Below are 24,925 nucleotides of genomic sequence, written 5' to 3'. Positions count from 1 at the left end.
CTAATAAAAACGACTGCTCGTCCAGCAAAAAAAACAGCCCTTATACCACTACGTCTATGAAAAAATAAATTTGGTTAGGCTCCAATAAGTCCGGAAATAAAAAATATGCGGTTGTGCAGATCAGAGGGGAACATTTCGTCTGTTTCAAGAGGCGATTTATCGGGGCCCTAAAATTAGGGAAGCAGGAAGGGGAGAGCCCAAACATATCTGCTGGAAGCGACAGTGCCCGTATTATACCAGGACAACACTTCCCAGCAAAATTCCCCAAACTGCAAAGGTGCCGAGTGTGGACCAAAAGGGGGATAAGTAAAGACACCATTTATCAGCGCGACACTGGCCTATGCATAAAGGAGTGTCACAGCGTAACAAATATCTATGGATTATTTTATTGTTTACCCCATTATTATACCACCTGACTATGCCCCTGATATACTCTGCTCACATATGCCCCCTTATTATAAAAACGGAAACACCAGCAATACTCAAAACTAATTCCAAGCAAAATCTACGCTTCAAAAGCCAAATGGCACTCCCACCCATCTGAGCCCTACAGTGTGCACAAACAGCAGTTTACTTCCACATATATGGCACCGCCATACCCGGGAGAACCCCATGAACAATTTTTGGGGTGTGTGTCTACAGTGGCATAAGCTGGGCTGGTACTCACTCCTGAGCCCTGTCAAATGTTCAGGCAAAAGATTAGGGCGCCATGTAGGGTGATTCTAAAACCGGGAAACACAGCATAATAATTAGAGAGCTGTCTTGTTATGGTGGCATAAACTGGGCACCACATATTGACATATCTATTGAAAAATCCCATTTTCACTCTGCAATATCTACACTAATTTATGCAAAACACCTGCGGGGTTAACATGCTCACTACACCCCTAGGTGAATACCTTGAGGGGTGTAGTTTCCAAAATGGGGTCATTTTGGGGGCATTTCCATTGTTTTGGTCCCACAGGGGTTTTGCAAATGCTACTTAGCGACCAGAAACCAATCCAGCAAAATCTGTACTCCGAAAGCCAAATGGCGATCCTTCCCTTCTGAGCCCTGCCGTGCGCCCAAAAATGAGTTTATAACCACAAATGGGGTATTCCCATACTGGGGAGAAATTGCTTAACAAATGTTGGGGTTCTTTTTCTGCTTTATTTTTTGAGAAAATAAAAATTTTTGCACTAAGGCTACATAATTTTTATTTTCACTGCCCAATTCAAATAATATCTATGAAACACCTGTGGGGTCAAAATGCTCACTACACCCCTAGATTAATTCCTCAAGGGGTGTAGTATCACAAATAGAGTCCCTTTTGAGTCGTTTCTACTGTACTGATACCTTAGGGGCTTTGTAATAGCGACATGGTGTCAAGAAACCAATCCAGCAAAATCTGTACTCCAAAAGCCAAATGCAGCTCCTTGCCATGTGCCCAAACAGCGGTTTATGACCACATATGGGGTATTGCTGTAACCCAGAGAAGTTGCTTTACAAATGTTGGGGTTCTTTTTTTTCTTTTATTTGTTGAGAAAATGAAAAATTGAGCTAAAGCTACGTCTTATTGAAGAAAACGGATTGTTTTTATTTTCACTGCCCAACTCTAATAAATTCTATGAAACACCTGTGGGGTCAAAATGATCACTACATGCAATACATTTAGGTGTAGTTTCCTAAATGGAGTCACTTTTTGGGCGTTTTCACGGTTATGGTCCCTCAGGTGCTTTGCAAATACGACATGGCATCCTCAAACCATTCCTGCTAAATTTGAGCTCCAAAAGACAAATGGCGCTCTTTCCCTTCTAAGCCCTGCCGTGTGTCCAAACACCCGTTTATTACCACATATGGGGTATTGTTTTACTCGGGAGAAATTGCTTTGCAAATTTTGCAGTGCTTTTTCTATTTAGTCCTTGTGGAATTGAGAATAAAATAGCTAAACCTACATTTTCTTTGAAAGAATGTCGATTTTAATTTTCACTGCCTAATTCTAACAATTTCTGCAAAAAACCTGCGTCGTCAAAATGCTCACTATACCCCTAGATAATTTCCTTAAGGGGTGTAGTTTCCCAAATGGGTCACTTTTGGGGGATTTCCACTGTTTTGGCACCGCAAGAGCCCTTCAAACCCGACATGGTGCCTAAAATATATTCTAATAAAAAGGAGGCCCAAAATCCACTGTGCTCCTTTGCTTCGGAGCCTGGTGCTTCAGTCCATTAGCACACAAGGGCCACATGTGGGTTATTTCCTAAAACTGCAGAACCTGGGTAATAAATATGGAGTTGCGTTTCTCTGGTAAAACTTTGTGTTACAAAAAAATGGATTAAAAATTAATTTCTGCAACAACAAATAATGAAATTTGTAAATTTCACCTCTACTTTGGTTTAATTCCTTTGAAACGTCTAAAGGGTTAAGAAACTTTCTAAATGCTGTTTTGAATACTTTGAGGGGTGAAGTTTTTAAAATGGGGTGACTTTTTGGAGGTTTCTAATATATAAGGCCCTCAAAGCCACTTCACAACTGAACTGGCCCCTGTAAAAATAGCCTTTTGAAATTTTCTTGAAAATGTGAGAAATTGCTGCTAAATTTCAAAGCCTTGTAATGTCCTAGAAAAATAAAAGGATGTTCAAAAAACGATGTCAATCTAATGTAGACATGTGGGGGATGTTAATTAGCGACTATTTTGTGTGGTATAACTGCCTGTCTTACATTCAGTATTTAAATGTGAAAAACACCTAAATTTACTTGTATCGAAGAAATTTTGCCAGTAACATAAAGTCCAATGTGTCACGAGAAAAAAATTCTCAGAATCGCTTGGATAGGTTAAAGCATTCCAAAGTTATTTCCACATAAAGTGAAACATGTCAGATTTGAAAAAATGAGGCTCTGTCAGGAAGGACAAAAGTGGCCAAAGAGGGAAGGGGTTAACCTGCTTTCCGTGACTAACATTTACATTGATCCCTAATGGAAGAGAAGGTACAAGACTGGAGAACAATATTCTGTGTAAGAGTCAGTAAAAGATTAAACGAGCATATTGTCACCTTCCTTTCTGTACAAAATTTTTTTTACCAAGGCCCTGGTACTCACCTCTGCTGACATCCTGGCAAACACATCTGGGGCAATGTTGCCACAAAGCACATTTCGCCTCAAATTGGGATTTTTTGCATCCTTCAAGTTGGCAATTCTACTTCGAACTCTGTTCTTGTATTTTGCATCTGTGTTTTTAAATTCATGGTGGACAGGTGCAGTGGAGTTAAGTAATAACTTAGTACATATGCAAACATGTGTATGCAGGGCTGCACAAATTCCAGGAGACACTTAGTCAATGCTTTAGATTATAATAAAAAAAACCAAAAAAAAACAGCTCCATGCATGATCCACCACGCGTACTTGGGACACATAAAATACGTGACAGATTTATTAATTTATCTATATGCCAGTACATTAACCTATGCACTAATCGTACACAGCCAGTTGTAAAGCTATACCTAATCATGCCCTAACAACAAGAAACATGGTCGGTCAGACAGACTTGGGGTCCTTTAATGGACCCTCTGCTCTCTGCCCATACTGGGCATAAGTCTCTATCACATCACAGGGATTTACCTGTGACACGATCAAAGGGGGGGCCCCCCCACCTCAGAATCCCAGCATTCAAAGGGTACATGGCAGGTTTCTCGGATATCTGCCTTTGCCCCGCTCCTGATAGCATGGGCACAGTAGCAGTGTCTGTGCAACCAGGATGAGGAGTATGTTTTTCATGATCTGGCGACTGCCTGCTGCTCATAATGAGAATACTCGTCAACAGTCCTGTGTTACCCCCTTAAGGACACAGCCAATTTTGGCCTTGAGGTCAGAACCATTTTTTATATTTCCCTCTATGCATCCCGAAACTCATATGACTTTTTTGTGCGACGAGTTGTACTTTATTTAGGTACCATTTTTTGGTACAAATACATTATCGCTTAATTTATATAAATTTTTATTTTGGAGAAAATGCAGAAAGAAAAAAAAAAAAACAGTTCCACTGTAGTTTTAATATTTATTTTTTTTACACCATACACCGATCATAAATAATGTTATACATTTGTTGTTTAGGTTGTTACGGTCGTGGCAATACCAAATATGTCTATATTGTTTCATGTTTTGGGACTTCTATTTTAAAAAGCTTATTTATTGTAAAAAAATGTGTATGTGTGTATTTTAGTTTTTTATGTGACATAAAAAATTTTTTACATTCATTTAACTTTTTATTTTAATCCCATAAAAGGGATTTTTCATTTTGATTTTTTAACTGTAATGTACTGGCATATATGCCCTAACAATATGCTCAGACAGCCCTGGGGTACTTCAATGGACCCTGGACTGTCCGACCATACAAGTTATGGGCTTTGATCGCGTCACAGGAATTCTCTGTGATGCGATCAAAGGGCAATCCCCCTCCTTGAACGCCGCAAACTGCTTTTATCGCGGCATTCAAGGGGATAACGGCGGAGAGATGTTTCTCTTCTCTCAAACTGTTAGAGCGGGGCCGTGGCTGTGTATTACAGCTGTTGCCCCGCTCCCGATCGCGTGCGGAGACGGCTGTCACACAGGACGAGAATGCTCGTCCTAATGCGTGACGTAACCGCAGCTCAGGACGAGCATTCTCGTCCTGTGTCAGCAACCAGTTAACGCACATGAAATCAAGCTAAACCCGATCTAATATCACATGGAAATAATCAAAACCTCATAATAAAAGGATATCTTCTTCAATTTGAGCTCCAAGCTCTTCATCATCCGCTCCAATAGTAATGTAGTCATCTACAAAGGAGAAATAGAAAGCAAATACATTTGAGGAATGTATATTACCGAGACACAGACCGGCAGAGAGACACGTACAGCATATGCAATACTGAGGACAACAGAAGCCAAATACAACTGTATACAGAGCAAACCACCTAGCAGCGTCCTTCATGATTTTTAAGGGTATGTATCTAAGGAAGTCGAGAATCGCAGCCACAAGGCAAACTGGAGTGCCACCCATAGTAGAATATATTTAGTATATAATTCCTTTAACCCCTTAGCGCACCATGACGCACCGGTACGTCCTGCATTGAACTGCTTTAAGGCACAGGGACGTACCGGCGCGTCCTGGCTAATTTCTGTCACCCTGTCAAAGGACAAGGTGACAGAACTGTGCCGTCAACTGTTTATGACAGTTGACCGGCACAGTAAGACGGCAGGGGACCATTCACAGCGGTCTCCTGCCGGCGATCGCTGTGATTGGTCAGTCAAAGCAGACTGACCAATCACAGCTCCATGACGTGAGCCAGCGCTATCACCGCCGGGAATCAGCTGTCCGACGCCCCTCTGCAACGGCCAGGACCGGAGCTAGACTCCGATCCGGCCGATTAACCCCTTCGATGCATCGATTAACGTGATCGATGCATCGAAGTGTCTTGTAGCCTGTCGGCAACCATGATGGTTGCCACGGGCGCGGGTGTCAGCTGCTTGTCACAGCTGACATCGTGCCCTAACGGCCAGGACCGGAGCAAGGCTCCGATCCGGCCGTTTAATCCCTTAGATGCAGCTATCGCTGCATCTAAGTGATTAGATCGTACCCTATGGTTGCTAATGACAACCATCGGCACCCGCGGGTGTTCCGATGGTTGCTATGGCAACCATAGCCTAACAATCGCTTCCTAGTACGGAAGCCTATTAGGCCCCGCCGGGAGGTGAAGCCTAATAGGCTTGCTGTCAGTGAATAGCTGACAGCTCTAATACACTGCACTATGTAGGTAGTGCAGTGTATTAGAATAGCGATCAGGGCTTCATGCCTTCAAGTTCCCTAGTGGGACAAAAAAAAAAAAAAAAAAGTTAACAAGTTAATAAAAATTTTGTAAAAAAAAAGTAAAAAAAAATAAGTTTCATGTTAAAAAAACACTATAACAGCCTTTTTTCCTATAATAAGTCTTTTATTATAGGAAAAAACAAAAAACAAAAAAAAAGTACACATATGTGGTATCCCCACGTCCGTAACGACCCCAACTATAAAAATATCACGCTATTTTACCCGTACGGTGAACACCGTAAAAAAATTAAAAAAACTATTCCAGAATCGCTGTTTGTTAGTCACTACCCCTCGCAAAACAGAATAAAAAAAAAGGGATCTAAAAGTTGCATGTACCCCAAAATTATACCATTAAAAAATGCAGCCCGTCCTGCAAAAAACAAGCCCTCCCACCGCTTTTTTGACGGAAAAATAAAAAAGTTATGGCTCTCAGAATCTGGCGACACCAAAAATACATTTGAAACAAAAGTGATTTTATCGTGCAGACGCTTCAAAGCATAAGATAAACTATATACATCTGGTATCGCCGTAATCGTACCGACCCGCAGAATAACGTAAAATTGTCATTCATAGCGCATGGCGAACGCCGAAAAAAAAGAAATAAAAAACATCAGAATTGCAGGTTTTTGGTCACCTTGCTTGCCAAAAAAAATGAAATACAAAGTGATCCAAAAAAAATAAATAAAAAATAAAAATCGCATGTACCCCAAAATGGTACCAATTAAATCTACAGATTGTCCCGCAACAAATAAGCCCTCACACAGCTCCGGTGGGGAAAAAATAAAGACGTTTTGGCTCTCAGAATATGGCGATGCAAAATGTGCAAAGTGTCCAAAAGCAGATAAAAACCTGTGTGGTCAAAATGCCTTGAGGGGTTCAGTTTTCAAAATGGGGGTCACTACTTGGGGGTTTGTTTTACTATTTGACCTCAGAGCCCTGCCGTTGTGGGCTAATGCTGCGAAAATCGCCAAAATAGGTCTCACATGCGCCTTTCACTCCTAAGCCCTGTCATATGACCAGGCAAATGATAAATGCCTTGAGGGGTGTAGTTTACAAAATGGGGTCACTTCTCATGATTTTACACTCTACTCTGGTACCGAAGTACGCTCTGAAAATGCGACATGGCGCCCATATACCAGTCCAGCAAAATCTGTGCTCTAAAAGACACGTGGCACGCCTTCCATTTTGAGCTCTGCCATGTGCCCAAACAGCAGTTTAGGGCCACACATGGGGTATTGCCGTACTCGGGAGAAATTGGGTAACAAATGATGTGTTGTTTTTTCTCCTATTACCCCTTGTGGGAAAAAAAAATTGGGTGCAAAACTACATATTTTGGGGAAAAAAATAATTTTTCATTTTCACTGCCTCATTCTAAAACAATCTATGAAACACCTGTGGGATCAAAATGCTGAGTACACCCCTAGATGATTACCCTGAGGGGTAAAGTTTCCAAAATGGAGTCACTTCTAAGGGGTTTCTACTGTACGGGTACTTCAGGGGCTCTGCAAATGCGACATGGCGCCCAAAAACAATCAACCAAAATCTACATGCCAAGTAGCACTCCTGCAATTCTGAGCCCTGCGGTGTATCCAAGCAGCAGTTTATAACCACATATGGGGTATTGCCGTACTCGGGAGAAATTGCTTTACAATTGTTGGGGCACTTTTTCTCCTTTATTCCTTGTGAAAATGAAAACAATTCAACATTTTAGTGGAAAGAATGTAGATTTTCATTTTCACTGCATAATCCCAATAATTCAGCAAAAAAACTGTGGGGTCAAAATGCTCACTATACCGCTAGATAAATTCCACGAGGGGTATAGTTTCCCAAATGGGGTCACTTTTGCCGGGTTTGCACTATTTTGGCCCCTCAGTGGCTTTGCAAATGTGACATGGGGCCGCAAACCATTCCAGCAAAACTTGAGCTCCAAAAGTCAAATGGCGCTCCGTCCTTTCTAACTTCCGCCATGTGTCCAAACAGCAGTTTATTACCACATATGGGGTATTGCTGTGCTCAGAAGAGTTTGCTTTACAAATATTGGGGTGTTTTTTCTCCTTTATCTGTTGTAAAAATGAAAAAAAATCTGAGCTAAAACTACATTTTATTAGAAAAAAATTTAGATTTTCAATTTCACGGCATAAGTCCCATAAATTCAGCAAAAAATATGTACACTACACCCCTAGAAAAATTCCTTGAGGGGTGTAGTTTCCAAAATGGGGTCACTTTTGGGGAGTTTCCACTGTTATGGTCCCTCCAGGGCTTTGCAAACACGACATGGCACCGAAAACCATTCCAGCAAAATCTGCGCTCCAAAATCCAAAATGGCCCTCGTTCCCTTCTGAGCCCTGCCGTGGGTCCAAACAGCAGTTTATTACCACATATGGGGTATTGCCGTAATCGGGAGACATTGCTTTACAAATATTGGGGTGCTTTTTCTCCTTTATTCCTTGTAAAAACTAAAACATCGTATGTTTTTTCAGAAAAAAAGTAGATTTTCATTTTCACAGACCAGTTCCAATAAATTTAGCAAAAAACCTCTGGGCTAAAAATGCTAACTATACCTCTTGAAAAATTCCTTGAGGGGTGTAGTTTCCAAAATGGGGTCACTTTTGGGGGGTTTCCACTGTTTTGGCACCACAAGACCTCTTCAAACCTGACATGGTGCCTAAAATATATTCTAATAAAATAGAGGCCCCAAAATCCACCAGGTGCTCCTTTGCTTCGGAGGCCGGTATTTCAGTCCATTACCACACTAGGGCCACATGTGGGATATTTCTAAAAATTGCAGAATCTGGGCAATAAATATTGAGTTGCATTTCTTGGGTAAAACCTTCTGTGTTACAGAAAAAACTGTAGTACAAATGAATTGAGCAAAAAAAAAAATTGAAATTTGAACATTTCACCTCTACTTTGCTTTATTTCCTGTGAAATGCCTAAAGGGTTAAAAAAAAAAACTGAATGTGGTTTTGAATACTTTGAGGGGTGCAGTTTTTTAAATGGGTGTTTTATAGGGGGTTTCTAATATATAAGGCCCTCAAAGCCACTTCAGAACTGAACTGGTCCCTGAAAAAATAGCCTTTTGAAATTTTCTTGAAAATATGAGAAATTGCAGCTAAAGTTCTAAGCCTTGTAACGTCATAGAAAAATAAAAGCACGTTCAAAAAATGATGCAAATATAAAGTACACATATGGGAAATGTTAACTAGTAAATATTTTGTGTGGTATTACGATCTGTTTTACAAGCAGATTTAGAAAAATGCAGATTTTTGCAAATTTTCTCAAAATTTTGGTGTTTTTTACAAATAAATACTGAATTTAACGACGAAATTTTTTCAGTATCATAAAGTACAACATGTCACGAGAAAACAATCTCAGAATCGCTAGGATAGGCAAAAGCATTCCGGAGTTATTACCACAAAAAGTGACACGTCAGATTTGCAAAAATCGGCTGTGCCACAAGGCCAAAATAGGCTGTGTCCTTAAGGGGTTAATGTCTATTAAAAATATAAAGCATCTTTATAACCCTTTCACTTCCAAGGACATACGCAATACGTCAGGACGTGAAACACTTGTTGTGGTTTACAAATGATAGTGGGCGCAGCTTTAGGTGCAATATGTGGGGGGTTGCAGCACTCTGTAAAGGATCTGCCAGGCACAACTTCTGTGTATACGCCCATGGGTAATCAGTCTGCACCTGGGTCTATGTCTCTGAGACTGACTCCATCTTCCACCACTCAGGATGGCAGGCTTAGGAGTGGGAGAGCCTATCGCAGCCTGGCCAGACGGAGCTAGCTCCCGCCCTCTGTCTATTTATACCTACCTTTCCTGTTCCTCCTTTGCTTGTGATTCTTCTCGTGTGGTTTCCTGGCCTTGCTGCAGCTTCTAGCTATTTGACCTTGCTTCATACTGACCCCGGCTTACTGACTACTCTCCTGCTCTGCGTTTGGTACCTCGTACACTCCTGGTTTGACTCGGCTCGTTCACCTCTCTTGTTGCTCACGGTGTTGCCGTGGCCAACTGCCCCATTTCCCTTTGCTTGTGTCCCCTTGTCTGTCGTGCACCTACTGAGCGTAGGGACCGTCGCCCAGTTGTACCCCGTCGCCTAGGGCGGGTCGTTGCAAGGAGGCAGGGACTGAGTGGTTAGTAGATTAGGGCTCACTGTGTTTCCCTACCCCCATCATTACACACTCATTTGAAGTCAGGAAGCACCTCCGGCTCTGCTTGTGCCAGGCTATTAACCACAAACAAGAATAAGCATTATTTTTAAACTTTAATACAAAATTGCCATCTGTTCATCCTCAATGTTGGATAGCAGTAAGGAGCTTAAATGAAGTGGCGATCGAGCAAGCGTCTGCCGTTCCATTCAGTGTCTATTCTCGCTGCATAGCGCTGTACTCAGCAGTTTCCGTCATTACCATAGACTTTGAATGGACCGTCAGTGTGCATGCTCAACTGCCGCTGAATTCAATCTCCTCCTCTCTACGGGAAAGTGCAGAAAGGAGGAGCGAGCGGTAATTTTGTCAGAGTAATGGTGTGTAAAAAAATAAAAAGCCTAAAAATTCATGTTTGTAGCCAAAAATCTGTGCCAAGCAGAGCCAGAGATGCACAACTCCTCTGAAAAATAAAAGTTTAAGCCATAGCCTCCCAGATCAGAAGGAACAAGTATTCCAAGCTGTGCCATGATCCTGCTGTATACTCATATGATACTAAATATATTTCGAACGTTAGAAAATATACATTTCCTGTCATCAAGGGCCACCTTCAGCACCTTCTGCATAAAAAGAAAACAATAAGCGTTGTGTCAGCTATGGTGCCTTATGAAAGTATTAAATAAAGAACTAAAATTAGAAAAATAAAATGGATTTTAAATTTGATTTTAATGTATTGGACCATAAAAAAAAATTACAAATTGTTAAAGTGGAGTTAAAAAAAAAAAACAAACAAAAAAAAAACAAATACTAACACAGAAAACCTGAAAAGTTATAAACCCCTAAATAAGGTCTTGTCAAAGCAATTAACTTCAGAAGTCACATAATTAGCTGAACAGGGGAGTGTGCAAAAGTGTCACATGATGTCAATATACAAAACATTCCCCTGTTCTGAAAAGCCTCCGTGTCTGTAACCCCAGTAAGCAAGAATACCAAGGAGCTCTCCAAACAGATCAGAGACAAAGTTGTGGAGAAGTAGAGATCAGGGTTGGGCTAGAAACAAATATCCAAAACTTTGAATATCCCACGGAGCAACATAAAATCCAATGTGGCAAAATGGAAAGATATGGCACAACTACAAGCCTGACAATACAAGGCCGCCCACCAAAACTCACAGACCAGACAAGGAGGGCATTAATCAGAGATTCAAAGACACAGAGGATAACACTGAAGAAGCTCCAAGGGTGGCATACACGTGAGGAGTCCATCAGTATACAATCGCCATAGGACGGTTATGAGCCCTACACTCCAGAGTGGAGCCTTATGGAAGAGTGGCCAGAAAAAAAAAAGCAATTGCTACAAGAAAAACACGTTACGAGTTTGCCAAACAGCATGTGAGACTCCCCAGCGTAAATCGCAGAATTTGCGCAGCAAAATACGCATGTTTTATGTGCGTATTTGCTGCAGACCCCCTCCCCCCCCCTTTCTACACTGAAAAGGCTGAAATCTGCAGTGAGAATCCAGAACAGAACAGATTTTCGCCCATGAAAACGTTCAGCAGCATGCGGATGAGCTTTGTGCAAATCTCCTACACATTGCTGGGACTGTAATTCGCTGCAGATTTTCAGCATGGAAAATCCGCAGCATTTCCATCCGGTGTGAATCAAAGCCTAAATCCCCATGCAGCAGGTAAGTGACCTGTGCCAATATGAATTAAATCTGAAAAGTGAAAGTAGAATGAACAATACAACATGTGACACCGGCTTGTGGCTTTCTGACGCCATCTAATGAATACCACGGTTTTTACAGCACTCACCTCCTGTTTTGAGAGCTGCAGAAAGCAACTCTCTACACTTGATTCTCACGGAGTCTGATGTAATGGGCGCTCGAGGGAAAGATGTAAGGAATGTTTCAGAAGGGGCTACGCAATCTTCTTTCCGCCCACTGGAACTACTGCTGGAACTGCTACTGAGAATAAAGGTAAAGCAAAACAGTTAACGGCCAAACTTCTAGTTGTAAACAGAGGACTATAGTTTTGAAAATAAATAAATATATATTTTATATATATATATATATCTCGTTGCATTTTGTATTCCATTTTTTTTCCAGTGTTATTTTGCATGTAGTAGATTCCGCAAACTGCAAGTTAAGCACAAGTTGAGTTACTGCTATTGGCTCGCTGTTATCAGTAATGGTTTCCACTTTGAATAGAAGTTATTTTTGTTACTACTTCTTTTTTTTTTTAACGCTCAAAGAGAACCTTTCACCTGCCCATACATGTGCAGCATGTAATAGGCAGGGCTGCACAAACCCTGGGGCACTTTAACGTTTTTTCCTATCCTCCTCCGATATTTAGATATCAGTGCCGTTATATTGGGCACCTGATATTTAAATAACCGCGTTAATGGGGCATGTAATTGGCAAGGGGGCGTGTAACATCGCTGTGACACTGTCCAATCAGCTACGGACAGTGTCACAACAAGAGCTGGAGAGAGAAGAGAAAAGAGTGTGCGCGTGCAGCTTGGAGCTGTGCGCGCACGTTCTCACTCTTCAGCTCTCGGCAGACCGGAACGACAAGGCTGTGTGATCTCTCGCAAGAGATCAGTCTTGTCGTTCTTGTCTGTAGAGCTGAAGAAAGCGTGCACGCGCATTCACGCACAGCTCCGAGCTGCGCGTACACACGCTCTCCTCTCTCCAGCTCTTGCCCATGTATGGGCAGGTGAAAGGTTCTCTTTAAAGAGGCTCTGTCACCACATTAGAAGTGCCCCATCGCCTACATAATCTGATCGGCGCTGTAATGTAGATAACAGATAGTTTTTCTAAATAAAAAAAACACTATCAATTTTGAGCAAGTTATGCCCTATTTTAGATTTATGCTAATGACTTTCTTAACAGACAACTTGGCCTGTTTTTACCTTTTGACCAAGTGGGTGTTGTAAAGAGGAGTGTATGACACTTGGCTATACTTGAGAAAGGTCCTGAGGGATTGAAACGTTGCATGGGTGATTAAAGGTTTGCTACGTTTTGGAAGTGCTGCCTCCTTGTCTATTCACACTCTCGACACTTCGGTAAAGTTTGTGTGGGACTTCATGACAGCACAGCGTGATCTCGATGTGCTGTGTGAGTAAGTCGCACACAAACGTTACCGAAGTGTCGGGATTGTGAATAGACATCGTGTCCTGGCTGGAGGTGATGTCTATTCACTCAAGACACTTCAGTAAAGTTAATGTGTGCGTAAATGACAGCACATCGTGATCTCGCAAGATCACAATGTGCTGAGTACATGAATGGAGAGAAGTGTATGACGCCGATTGGTCAGTATCATACACTTCTCTTTACACCACCCACTTGGTCAAAAGGTAAAAACACGCCCAGTTGTCTATTAAGAAAGTAATTAGCTTAAATCTAAAATAGGTGCTAACTTTTTAACAATTGATCGTTTTTCTAATTAAAGGAACAGTGTCACCCAAAAAAAATTTTTAATATGTTAAAGATGTTAGTGCTTTATTAAAAACGTTTGGATTCATTTGTGTGTTTGTGTGTTACTTTTTTTTATTTTTACACTTTTTCTTCCCTATGGGGCCTGCCATTTTTTTTTCCATTTCTGTATGTGTCGATTAACGACACATACAGACATGGAATACGGCAGCTCCAGTCCCATAGGGACTGCGAACGGGGCCCGTTCCATCCACTATCGTGTACGCCGCTGTGTGGGAACGGCGCATGCGCCGCTCCCACACAGTTCAATTTGAAATGCGCGCCGTCCGGCGCCATTTTCCTGTGGACCGGAAGTCGCGGCCGGACAGTAAGATTACTACTTCCGGTCGCGGCTTCCGGACTTGTGCACATGGAGCAGCGGCAGCAGACGGAGCGGACGGACCGGAGGGAGTGGCGGCGACTGGAGCAGGTAAGTTATTTCTATGTATGTTCGTGTTTCAGTGTGTGTTTACTACTGTATGTAAACCTTCTACACTGTGTGTTAGCTCAAAAAATGGCGACACAGTGTAGGAGGTTAGACCGTTCAAACCCCTCGTTTCTCCCGGCACTAGCCAGGATAAAGGAGGGGGGGATTCTGAGAGCTCACTAGAGCGAGGGATTTTTACCCAATTTTGCAGCATAAAGCAATGTGGTTGCTTTACCACATGCAATGCTGCAATTTTGGGAATGGCTCCATCTAGTGACCAGCAATGGAAAATATTATAAATTAGAATCCAATTTATAATATTTTCTGACTTGTGAAAAAAAAAAAAAAAATTAGAACAATGTTTAATCACCTACACACTAATTGTTGAACTAAAAAAAAAAACAAAAAACATGTTTTGCTGGCAACACATTCCCTTTAAAAAGCACTGCTGTTATCTACATTACAGCGCCAATCACATTATGTAGGAGATAGGGCACTTATAATGTGGTGACAGAGCCTCTTTAAGGTGAAGACAGGATAGGGGTTGAAGCTCATGACCAGAGTGTCAGTTGAAATGTGCAGAACTCACTCACGGGCTTATTAAGAGCTGAAAAATCAAAAAACAAAAAAACACACACATACTGTAGCCATTTTAAGTTCAGCTGCAACCTATGTGGTGTGTAGCAGTCAAAACAAGATTTATCCTTGCTGTTCCTTGATCTGTATCATTGAGATAAAGGGTTCTCCAGGAAGATTATGGAAGATCATAATCTAAAGCTCCTATTACTCCGGCCGAAGCATCGAACAACAAGACATCGTTGATCACCGCTGGTCTGCTCCTGTCACAAGGAGCAATGTATGGGGACACCGATCGCTCATCCCCTTACATCATCACGACGTCAGCGGGTCTCCCTGTTTATACAAGGAGATGTGCTGCCTTCAACAATAATATTTCACTTTTTTAAAATGATACGAACAGCAGATGAACGAGCGTTTGCCCGTTTACACAGGGAGATGTGCTGCCGACAACGTTAATATTTTCAGCATATAAAATTATGCGATCAGCTGATGAACGAGCGTTTGCTCATTCATCGGATGATCGTGCCCTGTTTACACAGGGCAATTATCTGGAATGAGTGTTCTGTGAACGCACGTTTGCCCTATAAGTGGCCAGTGTAAAAGGGCCTTCACTGCAATGTTATTTTCTTTTCCATTCACAAAATTAAAAATAAACGTCACAATGCACTTGATTCAGCAGTGCTCATTGACATTTCTAATGTTCACCTATGGAACATTTTGTATGGAAGAGAGACCGACACTGATGTCCATTTCAGTTGGTAACAACAATTTTCAAGGAACAAGGCAGCACATCCTTGTGCTGCCTTGTTCCTTGAAAATTGTGGTTTCCATTTGTAGATCCTTGGATCAGGTTCCTGCAAAGGCTTAGCACCCATCATATTACATCAAATATTCTCTCCGGTGCTGTGATCATCTTCCTCTCTCCATGTCAATTCGTAGTCATTGACAACAGAAACCGGTTTCTTTAAAAGGGATTGTGTCATGTCCGACATTTATGGCATATCTACAGGATATGCCATAAACGTCAGAGATGCGGGTCCCAACCGTGGGACCTGCAACAATCTCCCTCCGACTACTGCATCCAGACAGAAGCAGTGCACAGCAGGACAGGTTTCCGGAAACAGCCGTCCTACACAGTTTCTGTGACTCGCATAGAAGTGAATGGAAAATACAGAAACAGAATAGCACAGTAGCCAGAGGCCACCACACCTGGTGGGACGTGGTCGGCGGACGACCGCACGGTAGATAGGTGTGGTTACCGCATCTACAGATGTGTCCTTTCTTTGCTCAGCATATCCCGAGCACAAAATGACCAGCTTTGAAGAAAACCCCCCCCAAAAAAACATGATTTTGTGATGCTTTGTCACGAGATGTCTATGCTATATGTGGCCACCCAGGAGTTGTGATGTGTCTTGAACCCTGTTACGGGTTTTGCTGGCATGTCGCAATATTTTATTAAATTGGTTTGATGAGAAATTAAGAGTCCTTAACAAAATTTGAGCAAAGCTAAGGTGGACATATCTGTACCGGACATTTATGGCATATCCGGTTGGAAATCTCTGAATTCAATCCTTCTAAAGTCTTGACTGAAATGTTCCTCTAATATTAAAGAGGCTCTGTCACCAGATTTTGCAACCCCTATCTGCTATTGCAGCAGATAGGCGCTGCAATGTAGATTACAGTAACGTTTTTATTTTTAAAAAACGAGCATTTTTGGCCAAGTTATGACCATTTTTGTAATTATGCAAATGAGGCTTGCAAAAGTCCAAGTGGGTGTGTTTAAAAGTACAAGTCCAAGTGGGTGTGTATTATGTGTGTACATCGGGGCGTTTTTAATACTTTCACTAGCTGGGCGCTCTGATGAGAAGTAACATCCTCTTCTCTTCAGAACGCCCAGCTTGTGACAGTGCAGATCTGTGACGTCACTCACAGGTCCTGCATCGTGACGGCCACATCGGCAGCAGAGGCTACAGTTGATTCTGCAGCAGCATCAGCGTTTGCAGGTAAGTCGATCTTACCTGCAAACGCTGATGCTGCTGCAGAATCAACTGTAGCCTCTGCTGCCGATGTGGCCGTCACGATGCAGGACCTGTGAGTGACGTCACAGATCTGCACTGTCAGAAGCTGGGCGTTCTGAAGAGAAGAGGATGTTACTTCTCTTCAGAGCGCCCAGCTAGTAAAAGTATTAAAAACGCCCCGATGTACGCACATAATACACACCCACTTGGACTTGTACTTTTAAACACACCCACTTGGACTTTTGCAAGCCTCATTTGCATAACTACAAAAATGGTCATAACTTGGCCAAAAATGCTCGTTTTTTTAAAATAAAAACGTTACTGTAATCTACATTGCAGCGCCGATCTGCTGCAATAGCAGATAGGGGTTGCAAAATCTGGTGACAGAGCCTCTTTAAGCCTAGATATAACCAGGAATAAAAGCCTGGTCAGAATACCTCTCTTCCTTTGCTTCAGGACTGTTTTGCGCAGGTGGGGGCTGCTCTTTCTTCTTTTCCTCTGTATCTTTTTCGGCTGATGGGCCATCTATATATAGTGTAGAAAATAAATATATAAAATAAGCAGCTTATAAACGCTTTATTTACCCATTTACCATGCAGAGGTTTAGAAAGAGAAATAACATATAAATATATTTCACCACAAACCAGGAGGAGATGAATGAAACCTCAATCCAATATTAGGTACAAACAACTGGGATCTAAGCACAAGGAATAGACACGGATGCAAATAACTGCAGAAAAAGCCTCCGGACATTGATAAAAAACAACCGCATGCGATTAGCAAGCAAGAACGCCACCTTGTTACACAAAAGAACACATAACAGCTCGCATGTCTGTACAGCAAGTAGATAAATGTTACTACAGGGATGAGACATCCAGATTTGACATTAGAACATATTTGTAAACGAAGGTTTGTGTTACCGAGCAGTTTTTTCCAGGATTTGATGAGGGATTTGGCTAGAGATGTCACATCCTCATCTGAGCTTTGTTTACGGATGGCGTTTACAGACATTCCAATGCGGGTAGACTATAGAAAACAAAATGAAAATGTTCTGCTAAGAATAAAAATTATTTACAACACTAAATATCAGAGTATGAATGCGCAAGAACATGAGTACGAGCACCATCAGAAAGACAGACCCGGGGGCGACAACAATCGTGTGACTTCGCAGTTGAGCCGTTGAATTTAATGTCCAGGACAGACAAAACATTTTATAGTTTTTAAACCAGCGATTTGAAGATACATCAACCAGAAAAAAAAACTAAAGTAACTGGACGTGATCACCGACGTGCTAGTATTTTCCTTATTTGTTTGTGTAATTGATAAATACAGAACTTATTTCTATGAAGTAGAGAAGGACAGGAAATATATTGATGTCCATATACGCTGGTGTTGGCGGAGACTTTTTTTAGATTATATTTTAGGCACCATGTCTGAGGAGGTCTTGTGGTGCCAAAACAGTGGAAACCCCAAAAGTGACCCCATTTTGGAAACAACACCCCTCAAGGAATTTTTCTAGGGGTATAGACAGCATTTTGACCCCACAGGTTTTTTGTTTCTATTGACACCATTTAAAGTGCCATATAATGTACTGGGAAACTGAAAATAAAATTCTTTGCGGGGGTGAAAATTGGGAAAAAACTGATTCCTCCATTGTTTTTGGGTTTCGTTTTTACCGCTTTCACCGTCCAGTAAAAAAAGACAACTTCACTTTATACTGCGGGTCAATACGATTACGGTGATACCAAATGTATATAGTTTTTTTTAATATATTCTACTTTTACAAAGAAAAAAACAACTATTTGTTAAAAAAATAAAATAAATAATTGTTTAGTATCAACATTCTGAGAGCGATAACTTATTTTTTTGTGAGGGCTCACTTTTGGCAGGACGAGCTTTCGTTTTTATTGATACATACAACTTTTTGATCACTTTATTTAGAGATAAGGTGACCAGAAAAACAGTAATTTTGGCGGTTTAAATTCTTTAATTCTTATGGCGTTCATATAAAACATCAGTCTTCATTTATACTGCGGGTCGGTACGATTACGGCGATACCATATGTATATCGTTTTTTTTATGTTTTGCAGCGTTTGCACAATAAAATCACTTCTTTATAAAATAATTTCGTTTTTGTGTCACCATATTCTGAGAGCCGTAACTTTTTTATTTTTCAGTCAAAAAAGCGTCATAAGGGTTTGTTTTTTGCGGGACGGGTTGTAGCTTTTATTGGTACTATTTTGGGGTACATGCGACTCTTAGATCAGTTTTAATTCTATGTTTTGGGAGGTGTGGTGCCGAGGAAAAAAAAGCGATTCTGGCATAGTTTTCCGATTATTTTTTTTCGGTGTTCACCGTGCGGGAAAAATAACAGTTTTATAGTTTGGGTCATTACGAACGTGGTGATACCAAGTACGTGTACTGTAACATTTTCATCCGATAATAAAATTATAGAAAAAAAACAAATTTTATTTTTACACTTTTGTAAAACATTTTTATAAACTTTTTTTAAACCTTTTTTTTTTTTTTTGCCCTGCAGCACTGAGCGCTGCTAGAATACATTACACTACCTAGTAGTAATGTATTGCAATGGTTAGTGTGACGTCACAATCACTCTGACAGTAAGTCTACGAGGACCAGCTGGAGGCTGGTCATCATAGGCTTCCATACATGGCAGACACGGAGGCCGTTGTCTGGCTTCCGAATGCCATCACAACCACCACAATTGCATGGGGACCCCCTAAATGCGGCGATCGCAGTGGAGTGTGAGCTGTCGGGACAGCTGGCCTCCCGGTTCCCAATGTCGCCAACAGTGCACCGGGAACCTCGCAGTAACTGTACGTCCTCGTGCGCTAAGACACTGGCCACCCGGACGTACAGTTGCGTCGTGGTGCACCTAGGGGTTAAGTGATATTGTGCTGTCGGGCTCAATCAATTTTTTTGGGGGGCTATTGGCAAGGGCCCAGTTTTGCAGACTATTTATACTGTCATCGTCTATGGAACTTTCAGTGACTGCGTATAACATGCGGTCGCTCTACAGATCCGTAGATATCGGTGTATGCAGTTCTGAAACTTACCTGAAGAAGCTCCAAAGTCATTGGAAGGTTTTTAAGTTCTTTTAGTAAATCTAAAGCCCCAGCCTATAAAAAAAAAAACGTAACAGGAAAAATGAAAAATAAAAAAAAAATTACAAAACATCATAGAAGCAAGTTTAACTAAAAATATAGAAATGATATCAACGTCAGACTGTCATATGCGAATTGTAGTCATGGGGATTAAAGACTGCATATGTTTTAGACATGAGTGGAGGTGTCAGCGGTGGGACCCACACTGATGGTTTATGCCAATAATATTCATCAAGTTTTGGCAAATATAGCTAGAAGTAGTGAATACATGTAGTGTGACGACACTAAACATACATTGCTTTCTATGGACATATGTCTTCCATAGTCACTGCCTGTATGGACGTGTAGCACACAAGACCTCCTGCAGCCGCTGGCCACCAAGACCATGCTTTAACGGGGTTATCCGATTCATCATTTTCAAGTGTCCCTGAACAATAAAAAAAAACAAGAACACCGTACTCATCAGTCCTTCCTCCAGGCGATCCAGCGCGAACGCTCCAGCGTCCCTCATTGTAAGGGTATGTTCACACGCAAACTCAAAAACGTCTGAAAATAGGAACGGTTTTCCCTCGAAAACCGCTCCGTGATTATCAGGCGTTTAAGCTAAAAATGAATTTGCCGCTTCTTTTCAGGTGTTTTTCATAGTGTTCAATGGAAAATTAGCTCCAAAAAACGCCCCAAGAAGTGACATGCTACTTCTGTTTACAGAGTGTCTTTTTACGCTCCGTTTATTAAAACAGTGGCGTAAAAAAAAAGACGCCCCGTATGAACTACACGCTATTTTTCCCATTGATTTCAATGGGCAGATGTTTGTAGGCGTTCAGCTTCCGTTTTTTGAGGCGTAAACGCCCCAAAATACGTCTTAAACACTGCGTGTGAACATAATTGTTCACACGCAAGCAGCATGTGACAGCTGCAGCTAAACAGAGGGCTCAGCGGTAATGTGATTTATTCCTGGCATGACGCCACAAGTACGATTTATCACTACTGAGCCCTTCGATTGGCTGCAGTGGTCACATGACGCATACATGTAAATCACTGGAAGGGCCGCCGTAGCGTATGCGCTGGACCACCGGGGGAATGGATATGTTTGTGCTGTTTTTATTTCAGGACATACGCAGCCATTAAGTACCCAGATAACCCCTTTAGTATGGAGCGGGCACACGGTAGTCAGTGGCAGGTGTAGATCATGTACAGGAATACAGTTACACATGTCTGGGGAAAGCTATTGGCAAAACTCTTCAAACGTGCATGGCAAACAGATGGCGGTAACAGCAACGCTGCAGGTAGAGAAGCTCCGGTGGTCAGTGTATGTACTGCAATCCTCCTGCATGTCGGCTCAGTCTTCATGCAGTCACATTACATATGATCTCAGGCCCATGTACAGACATGATGGCTTCACAGAGACCGATGAGACATGGACCAGGATTATAGTACATGAGAATTCTGCAACATTTGCACAAGCAATTTAATGTAACTTTTATCTGCTTATAAGGCCTTATTCACACGTACGTATATTACGCGAGTAAAAATCACGCGCGTCGCACGGATCTATGTTAGGCTATGGGACGTTCAGGCTGCCAGTGATTTTCACGCAGCGTGTGAGCGCTGCGTAAAACTCACCATGTGTCCTATATTTGCCCGTGTTTCGCGCAGCACGCACCCATTGAAGTCAATGGATGCGTGCAAATCGCGCACGGCACACGGGAGCACTTCAGGTTCGTGTGAATAAGGCCTAAGGGTAAGAACATAGCAGGTGGCACCTGCAAGCAGCCGAAACAAAGCCCCCATGTGGGGTGAATGGCTGCACGATAGAGCGAAATTGATCAGCCATTTGCCACTGCATGGGGGCATGGATTTGGCTGCGAGTGCTGCCGCACTGTGCGTTTTTACCCTAAGGCCTTGTTCACACAGTGCATATTCACTGCAGATTTTGCCTGCATTTTTTTTATGCCAAAACCAGAATTGGATCCAGGAGAGCAGAATTATGAGGCCTTCCTTTATATATTTCTTCTGTTTAGGTTTCGTTGCTGGTTTTGGTTCAGAAGATGCATGCAAAATCTGCACTGTGTGAACAAGGCTTAAAGGCATTTAAACATGAGCCAGCTCTGCTACAATTCAGAAGAACTGCTTGCTATGGATAAACACACTAAGGCTCTGTTCACATCACGTCAGCCTTCCGTCAGGTGTATTGCACCTCTGACACAAGACTCTGAAGTACGCCACGGTATAGGCGTACAGTGACATACATAGGCTCCCATGTATTAAAAAAGAAAATATACCACACAGGATGCATCCGCATAGAAATGCGCAGTAGATTACACTTTTATATACAGAAAAAACAAAAAAAGGTATAGTGACGGATACCCGCCTGACAGCGGCCACTCCTTAGGGCTCCGCTCACTCACTGGAGACCAATGAGTACGTTTGGCATATACACCGGGAGCTTTTCCCAGAATATACCCCAAATGTAAGGCTTAAACGTGATGTAAACAGAGCCGAAAAGAGGTGATCAGAGTGTAAACAATACAACGGAGAGCACAACACAAGCACATGACATCACATAACCGCACCATCCAGGGCATTCATGTATGACAATATATACACACACACACACACACACACACACAGATATATGCAGTAGTCCTGGACAACACATGGCTGCTTGATGCGGCGTCATATGGACAATTTTATTAAACTAGAGAACTACATCAAGAGCAACCCCCTGACGTTATCACTGGTCATCGCTCCCTTTATAAACCGCAGCCAGACCAACAATAAGCACGCAGACTAGTCACACTGACGGCAGCCTGTATTCTGTGATGGAGCACGATGTGATGACTGCAGACTAGTCACACTGACGGCAGCCTGTATTCTGTGATGGGGCACGATGTGATGACTGCAGACTAGTCACACTGACGGCAGCCTGTATTCTGTGATTTGGAGCACGATGTGATGACTGCAGACTAGTCACACTGACGGCAGCCTGTATTCTGTGATGGGGCACGATGTGATGACTGACACTAACAGCTCCATTAAACAAGGTATACAGAATACAGGCTGCCATTACCTGCAGACTTCAAACTCCATTGTCAGACAGATACTCATGAACACCACTGACTTCTAATTAGACCCGCAAGGTATGTGGTATTTTTGTATGTGTGAACAGCGCAGCAGACGGCGCAATGCTTGCTGTCAAAAATACTGGACTTTCCGACGAAGCGGCAATAACGCCAGTGTGAACAGAGCTGGCATTAGGGAATAATTCTACTACGATTATGAAGAAATTGTTGATAATGTAAACCTCTTCAGTAATACTACCAGCCTGAGGTTCACAGACCACCATAAACAGCAGCCTATACTCTGCTGGAGGGGTATTACAGATAACAGCGCTGTATTGATGAACTATCATTACAGCAATGTCCTTCTGTATTAACGTAGCATCAACCAAGAAGGCGGCCAGATTTTCCGGTGATGAATATGATATAAAGGCCTGGATGACGCATGCGTGCTTCTCCTGTAGCCGATCTTCTGTGACCACGTTATCCGGTGCCCGGAGATGATCGTTACACCGTATAATAAACATCAGCAGTGACCCGCCAGTGCAGGCCGCGTCTCTCCAGCAGGCAGCACGCACTCCAGCCGCTCACGTGTCGGCCATAAAGTGAGCAGCACTGACCGTGTTCTTCTTCTGCACCATCCGCTCCATCTTCTTCGCGATACGGATGATCTCCTCCCCGCCGAGCGCGCTCATGTTGGATCTGCCCTGCTCCCCGAACACCAGTACCGCTCACACACCCCCCGAGCAGCAAAAAAAAAAAAAAACAACGTTCGGCAAAACAGATAATTTCCCGCTTAGCGCGTCCTCACACACCCCGGCCGGAAGCTGTTCCCGACAGTGCTGAAAAGCGAAGCCACTGCTATGTTGTCATTGAACTCCGGCTCTGCCTCTTCCTGTTACGGCACGACGGAGTCTCAGCTCCACCCAATTCACCTAACGTTCATCTAGGAGTCTCAAATGTCGGTGCGCCACCTAGCGTCTGGAGGTAGAAGCGCATTGTACCAGCTCCATGCTACAAGTAGATCAGACTACAACTGTTGTAGCTACAGCGCCCATGCATGATACACTGAGGGATTGCATTAGCAGTTCCCAGGATTCAATATATTTACTTTTTTCCCCCAGCAATAACATAAATTGACAGCATTAGAGATAAAACAGAGGGCAATGCCAGACTTTAGGCTTTGTTCACTCTTGCGTCATGGCTTCCAACGTACATGCCGCACTACTCTTGCCATCTAAAGTGGCGGAAAGCCCAATTAATGCAGATGTGAGCATAAAAGTGGCAATTTTTTTGTGGGCCCATTTTTTTGTGCCATAGTGGCACCCGTGAGTGTGCCAGCCACAAGTCTCCCATAACAAAAGTGCAATCTATAAATACAACCTGACAAAATGGCAGACACAAATATGGCCATAACAATACGCCAGGCGCAAAACTCCCATAAAAACGCACTCAAGCGTTACCTACTTCTTGCGGGCTGGGACCGCTGTGTTCCGGCATCTTTTCCAGTCTTTCTGTGTCTGACATGTGAACACTAATTTGTAGCAGCTTTCTACTTATTATTTGTTTGCACAACTGAGGCATAGAATCTGAGTTTGCCTTTTTTAGGATCCAGTTGTATTTACCAGTGGCAAAGATATAGCATGTAGTGTTTTTGAGTCCTCCCCCCAAAAATAAATAAATAATTAAAACAAATAATTGAACTGATCCAAAGAAGTGCGTTTTTGCATCAGTTTCCACTCTATCTGTCATAGCATTTGTGCTTTCACAGCAGCCGCCTGGCTTTAGACTTCTTTCCTTTGCTGCCCCGCCCGCTCGTTTCCACAGTAGGTGCGCCTGGTATTTTCCAGCACTGTGAAGTTACAAAGCATAAGGAGGTATGAGTACGGCCTCATTCATACAGCAGTATTTTGGTCAGTATTTGAAAGCCAAAACCAGAAGTGGCAGATAAACAGAAAATATAAATGGAAAGATTTGCAGCTTTTCCGTGTTTAAATGCTACTCCTGGTTTTGGTTAAAAAATACTGAAGCAATAGGTCTTCTCAGTATTACGCAAAGACCAAGTAGATAATCCTGTTTTTACAAGAGACACATTTTCGTCACTCTCACACGCCCGCTCTTTCGCACTCTATTTACCCCCATTGGTTCCACAGCACACATTCTTCAGCGTCTAGAGGCACCAGTATAGGGATTGGCAAAAATTTGCCCTTTACTGTATTGGCCACTCCATTAGACCCGAATGCGAGGTATACATTTGTGAAGGGATTGATT

The 24,925-nt window shown here is 42.4% G+C and overlaps 1 protein-coding gene across 3 annotated transcripts in view; it reads right to left on the bottom strand.

Moving 5' to 3' along the window:
- The window catches only part of TCEA1 (transcription elongation factor A1), a 44,262-nt gene extending 20,692 nt beyond the window's left edge, over positions 1-23,570 (bottom strand). The window contains exons 1-7 of one of the 3 annotated variants that reach the window (XM_075826243.1): positions 23,470-23,570; positions 19,548-19,610; positions 17,391-17,496; positions 16,908-16,995; positions 11,786-11,937; positions 4,735-4,791; positions 3,076-3,230 (exon numbers count right to left, since the gene is read on the bottom strand). In XM_075826243.1, the coding sequence (XP_075682358.1) occupies positions 3,076-3,230; positions 4,735-4,791; positions 11,786-11,937; positions 16,908-16,995; positions 17,391-17,496; positions 19,548-19,568 (579 nt within the window). In that variant the 5' untranslated portion in view covers positions 19,569-19,610; positions 23,470-23,570. Of the gene's footprint in view, positions 1-3,075; positions 3,231-4,734; positions 4,792-11,785; positions 11,938-16,907; positions 16,996-17,390; positions 17,497-19,547; positions 19,611-23,274 lie in introns of all 3 variants that reach the window. The other 2 variants (XM_075826241.1, XM_075826242.1) reach the window with 2 other exon arrangements.
- Positions 23,571-24,925: the final 1,355 nt, after the last annotated feature.

Source organism: Rhinoderma darwinii, chromosome 5 (assembly GCF_050947455.1).
Source record: "Rhinoderma darwinii isolate aRhiDar2 chromosome 5, aRhiDar2.hap1, whole genome shotgun sequence".
NCBI lineage: Eukaryota > Metazoa > Chordata > Amphibia > Anura > Rhinodermatidae > Rhinoderma > Rhinoderma darwinii.
This window is presented reverse-complemented; position numbering and strand designations above follow the sequence as displayed.